The sequence below is a fragment of the Vombatus ursinus genome, unplaced genomic scaffold (assembly GCF_900497805.2).
Source record: "Vombatus ursinus unplaced genomic scaffold, bare-nosed wombat genome assembly UNPS02014807.1, whole genome shotgun sequence".
Taxonomy (NCBI): Eukaryota; Metazoa; Chordata; class Mammalia; order Diprotodontia; family Vombatidae; genus Vombatus; species Vombatus ursinus.
This window is the reverse complement of record NW_020954585.1, coordinates 24341433-24347604: the sequence shown is the minus strand read 5'-3', so window position 1 is coordinate 24347604 and position 6172 is coordinate 24341433. Positions and strand designations below refer to the sequence as shown.

General features: G+C 42.3%; 1 protein-coding gene across 1 annotated transcript in view; it reads right to left on the bottom strand.

The window, feature by feature from the left end:
* The window catches only part of MYO15A (myosin XVA), a 131197-nt gene that overhangs the window by 90957 nt on the left and 34068 nt on the right, over nucleotides 1–6172 (bottom strand). Inside the window, exons 9-11 of the mRNA XM_027874636.1 lie at nucleotides 4318–4381; nucleotides 4064–4177; nucleotides 1636–1797 (exon numbers count right to left, since the gene is read on the bottom strand). Of these exons, the coding sequence (XP_027730437.1) occupies nucleotides 1636–1797; nucleotides 4064–4177; nucleotides 4318–4381 (340 nt within the window). The remainder of the gene's footprint in view (nucleotides 1–1635; nucleotides 1798–4063; nucleotides 4178–4317; nucleotides 4382–6172) is intronic.

Genomic DNA, 6172 nt, shown 5'->3' with positions numbered 1-6172 from the left:
GAGAGAGAGAGAGAGAGAGAGAGAGAGAGAGAGAGAGAGAGAGAGAGAGAGAGAATGGGGCCAAAGAGCATAAGGAGCTAAGAAAAAGCAAGCCAAACTCCATTTGCTTTCCTAGGTACCCCAGGGTACCATCTATAATGATTCTTGGTGTAACTTTAACTTTATAAATCATCCCACAACTGTTATATGTTTGTGGTTGTTACCAGCAAAAAATCCCTAAGGGACCCTCTAAAAGGTTGTGGTCCGTCTTCATGAGAAAGGAGAAGATGGGAAACTTTTTCTAAAAGAATCAGGGAAGATAGAAATCCTCCAAGAGGGTAGGCAGCCAAGGAGGTGGCTAAAGAACAGCAGGGGCCCCAGCTTGGGAACCAGAAACTTCTCCAATGGTTCCTAGCTCCAGAAGGCTTCATGCCCTCACATTCTTCCTGGCTCAGATTGCCCCCTTCATGATGAGGGCACCACTTTGCAAAGAGGGGATGCAGAAAACTATTACTTTCAACATGAACCTGAGAAATGGGACACATAGTCTCTGGGGGGATATCACAGGCTGCCCCTTACCTCTATACATCCCTGATACTATTGTAGTGGCACAGAACTAGAATTCATCCTTTGGGTAACTTGTGTATTTTTTCAGGGACCTATTGGAGACAACAGTTCCACCTTGGTCATATACCCCTCAAAGAACTGGCCTAATAGTGGGGATTCCAGGCCAGGTTTGGGGGCACAGGGTAATTGAGAGGAAACAGGAAATATTTTTGAGTATGAAAGAGCTTTGTGATTCCCTGGAATCATGCTCTAGAAAAGGATATGGGGACAGTGGCTCAAACCTGAAGAGAGCAAGATTGGGGTAGGGGTGGGGGATTCAGGCTTCTAGGAGCATGTTGGGGTTGGGATTTAGGAGTGATCTAGAGAAGTGATCTTTGAAAGATTTCATCACGGTTTTCAAATATCAGCCATTCCCCATGTCATCTGTATGATTCCCCCAAAAGGGAGAAGTGAATTTTTAACAATAGCAGCAAACTGTGGTTAGACATAAGGGAAAATTTTTCACTAAGTGACAAAAGAAGACTGTTGCGACTCTGTTCCTAGATACTTTGTGGGGTGGAACTAAATACCATCCATGGTACATATTTAGACATTCACCTGCCTGAGGGCAGGGATGGAGCTATAGCAGATGACCTCTTAAAGGCTTTCTTCCTCTGAAATTCTGAGGCCACAGATGCTTAACCAGGGATCCAAACCCCTAAGGGTTTGTGGATAGATTTCAGGGGCTTCTTGAACTTCAATGGGAAAAATCACATCTGCATTTTCATTAACCTCTAATTGAAATTTAGCATTTCCTTTAGGTATGAATTTTCCAAAAACCCACAGAAACATTATTCAGAGAAGGAGTGCATAGGTTTCGCCAAAGGGATCCATAATACCAAAAAAAAAAAAAAAAAAGGAAACAAAAGGTTGAGAACTTCTAACTGAGAGTCATGGGCAGAAAGAGCCCTTCATCAGAAGGATCTTTCAAAGCCAACGGCTCATGGACTTAGTATGGAGGGACTTCTACACGTACTTAGGTGAATGATCTCTCCACCTCACATTCCCCACCCCCCCCATCCTCCCAAAGTCTCTCCTGCCACAGATTACCTCATACTTTTCAAAGTACACATTGCCCAAGTGGAGGATTGAAGACAGAATTCGGAAGATGCTGTCCTGGTCTTCAATGCTAAAGTTTAAGACCTCCATGGCACTGAGGAGTCTCTGGAAGTCAGCTTCATCACTTTTACCCAGGATCTCACAGTTGCCACCCTGGGAAAGAGAAGATAGAAGATCTCTCTCTCTCTCTGTTTGGCAAATAAATCAGATGTCTACTCACTAATGTGCTTTCTGGTCTCTTTTAGTCTCCTTATTGTGGTAACTAATTTACATTGGTTAAATTTCTACAATTTTTCCTTCCACATCAGAGGGGTTGGGGTATGGTGCCCGCACGATCTGGAAAATCCATGTAAAATTTTTTGGCCCTCCCTCCATACTGGAGAAGAAGTCTAAATATTTTCTTATTCTTTTATGAGGTGTTTATAGAACCTTATTGTAAAATTTGGGTTAAGTGTTTGGTCATAGGCTATATGTAGGTCAATGTTAAGTAAAAATACTATCCTTTGGGTGTCATCTGCTGGCTTTTGTATTCTTTTCACACACTTTAACTTTTTACTTATTTTAATTAAAAAAAAGAAATTGTGTATATTTATGGCATTAAAATTAAATATGTTGATATCATACAGTACCATACATATGTTTTATGCATTTCTGAGTTTCTAAACTTTTTCTATTATCATCTGCTGCCCTTTCCATGTTGTCTTCGGCTTCTGCAAAACTCCCCAAAATTCCCATTTAATTTTTTTTTCTTTTTTTAAAATTTTTTATTCATTTAATTTTTTATGTGGACTCATGACATATTGAAACCACAATGGGGAAAGTAATGATGTGGAAGGTATAACTATATGAGTTTATTATAATTGGAGTTGATGTCATTTCTCTTTTCCATTGCCCATTTTTATTGTACTTTTGACAAATACTATTGTGCTACATATATACTGTAGTTTACTGTGTATAAAACATGCATAAAATAGACATGTTTAAAGGATGAGATGAAGACAAAATAAACAGTATTTTTAAAATAATAAGTGATTTTGTTTCGTCTATTAATTTTTTAAAAAACTCTTTTTTTGCATTAAAATATTATTATTCCAAAGCCCCAGAAGGGTTAGGGTACCCTCTCTCAGTAAGAAGTTCTAGTTTTGTGCTCATATGCCTTGGGTTGAAACCTAGGGGAATCTCAACTTTAAAAGAGGTTATCAGGCATTTCCTGAACCCTCTCTGCTTCACTGGTCCTCTTTGAAAGTGACACTTGAGGGGCAGCTAGGTGGCGCAGTGGATAGAGCACTGGCCCTGGATTCAGGAGGACCTGAGTTCAAATGTGGCCTCAAACACATAACACTTCTAGCTGTGTGACCCTGGGCAAGTCACTTAACCCCATTGCCTAGCCCCCCTCCCCCCAAAAAGAAAATGAAATGTGAACAACAACAACAATAATAATAATGCTTAAGTGGGACTAGAAGCATATTGAGAGGGAGGCAGGAAGACCTGGTAAATAGGCTAGGGTGTCAGTTATTAAGCTAAAGGAAGCCTGAATTTAGAGATTGTACCTGGAGCCCAACCAGAAAGGACTTTATTCTTCTTAAGGACTGGACATAGGAGCTAGAAACTGGCTGGTCTGGCAGTGAAGCCAGAGCAGCTCAAGAGAGAAGCCAGACTTACTTTTAAGCTGAAAAAAGCTGGATTCTAGAACTGTGCTGGGTACTTATAATGTGCTAACCTATTTATTGTTTTTACTCTGAAATTATGTTTATACTGCGTTTTAAGGTTTGCAAAGCACTTTAGAAATATTTTCTCATTTGATAAAATTTTAGAGATGAGAAGACTGAGGCAGACAGAAATTAAGTGACTTGTCCAGGGTCACAGAACTGCTATGCATATGAGGCCACATATGAACTCGGGTTTTCCTGACTCTAGGTGTAGCACTCTATCTACTTCACCACCCAGCTGCCCACACTATGGGTAACCAGACCTGATACCCTAAATTACTTGACAGTATGATATTTTGATGACTAATTCACCCTACGATCAGGTGATAGGGACTGGACTTGTGTATAGAGAATCCCCAAATGAGGAAGCTCCTTCTGCCAAAGTAGATCAAAACCTCTGCAATTTGTAGTCTTAGCGGTGAGAGGTTAGGTAGGGCTTAGGGTTGGTCACGCAGTCAGCGTGTGTCAGTAGCAAGACTTGAACCCAGGTCTTCCTGGCTCTCAGGCCAGCTCTCTCTGCACTCCACTTCTCTAGGGGCATGGAGAGACGTGTGTGTGTGTGGAGGTGAAGGGGGAGAGGAGGCTAGGCTACAACTCAACTTTATTCCTTGGGTTCTAGCAAGGGGTAAGACCAACGTTCTGTTTGGAGGGGATCCTGACATTTCTGTAACAGCCTCACAGCTCTGCCCCTGGACAGTTGTGGTTTTCACCTGATTCAAGTAGTAATAGGTCTCAGCTTCCTGAAGACTGAAGGTCTGCTTCAGCTGGGCTGGGAGTCCTGCCAGCATCTCATAGAATATGTGGTAATTTCGTTCATTCTTGGCCTGTGGAGATGGAGGGAAGAGGTGCGGGGGTGGGTAGAGAGGGCACAGGTTAGCACAGACTAAAGAGGAGGTGACTTCCCCAGCCCAATCCAGTCCTCCCTCCCACCATCTTTATATCCCTTCAGTGTGGGGAGAGATACCTGAAACACAATCCGGGATTTTTCAAGGAGGTACTGAGACGTTATGGCACCACAGATCAAGCCGCTGGAAAGAGAGCAATGTTTTAAAGCAACTTCTGACTCCTCCTCTGAGGATCTCAAAGCACATTAGGGTACAGAATAGCTGGGCAACACTGATACTTAAGGACCTTCCCCAGTCCCGTTTCTGAACGTAGCCAGGAGGGCTGAGGATAGTAGGAAATGATCATTTGGGTTCAGGGGATCTTCTGCTCACAGATCTATCCACTGCCCCTGAACCCCACAAAAACACCAGTAGCCAGGGACCCTGTTGGAGAATTTCCTGGTCCTTGGACTGGATTTTTGAGAGATGATTTTGGGCAAGGAGAGATCCCCTGTTCTTCGCCCACCTCCATTTTCAGTTCTGTTCCAGCTTCATATGGATTTTCCAGGATATCCACTGGTTTGGCCAAGAACAGAGACAGGAGAGAGCATAGCGGAGGTGACTGATCCCCTTTCCCTCACAGTTGGTACCTTGAGCTCATCACAGCTGACAACAGAGAGACTGCAGAGCCCAGGTATTTGGCAGAAAGTAAACAAATCACAAATGCTCAAATAAAGCCCATAGTGGCAAATGAAGTCTAGGTTGAGTTGAGAGTGGAGATGTTGAGAGCAAGGATGGAGGAGTGTGGTTGAGTGAGAGTAGTTACTCCAATGTCTTAGCTAGAAGCATATTCTCATCAGCAGTTGCCTAGTCAGTCAGCCAACAAGCATTCATTAGGTACTTATTGACTGTCAGTCAATAAGCATTTAAATGCTTATTATGTACCAGTCAATCAGCAAACTTTTATTAAATACCTACTATGTGTAGACCATAGGGGCAGCTGGATGGTTCAGCGGATAGAGCACAGGCCCTGAAGTCAGGAGAACCTGAGTTCAAATCTGGCCTCAGACACTCACTAGCTGTGTGACCCTAAGCAAGTCACTCAACCCTGTTTGCCTCAGTTCCTCATCTGTAAAATGAGCTGGAGAAGGTAAACTACTCCAGTACATTTGCCAAGAAAACCCCAAATGGGGTCACAAAGAGTTGGGCACGAGGAAAAGAAATGACTGAACAATAAAAAATATACATGTATGTATATGTATATACACACACACATAACTGTGTATACAACATATATCCTGTGTAAATGGAAGATGATCTCAGAGGGAAGGTACTGGGGGGGCAGGGTTGGGGTTGTGGAAAGACTGGGAAAGAACTGCTATAGAAAGGGGGATTTGAGCTGAAGCAAGTCAGGGACGCCAAGAGTCCAAGGTGAGGAGGGAAAGCGTTGTCAGGCATGGGGGACGGCCATCTGAAACACCTGCAGTAGGGAGATAGAGTCACATGGGAGGCATTGCAAGAAGGCCCTTGTTGAAAGATTGTGGAGTATGTTGAGAAGAGTAAAGTATAAGAATACTGAAAAAATAGGAAGGGACCAAGTGGTGCTGGGACTTCAAAAGATATGAGAAAAAAAAAACAACAACACAGACTTGCAGGAGGGCTAAGTAAGCAGAATTAAGAGTATACAATAACAGCAATATTGTTTTAAGAACAACTTTGAGTGACTAAGTCATTTTGGCTATTAGTAATAGCCAAAGTAACTACAAAGGGCCTATGACGGAAGACTATCTCCATCCAGAGAAACGATCAACAGAAGTATGTATAGAATGATTACACACATGCATATAATGTATATATGCACATACTACATACATACACAAATACATACACATTTGTGTTTAATCTTAGCCATCTCTAGGGTGTGGGTGAGGAGAAAAAAAGGGAAAAAAAGAGTTATATGGTAACTTTATTATATCTTTAAAAGGAATAGCAAGT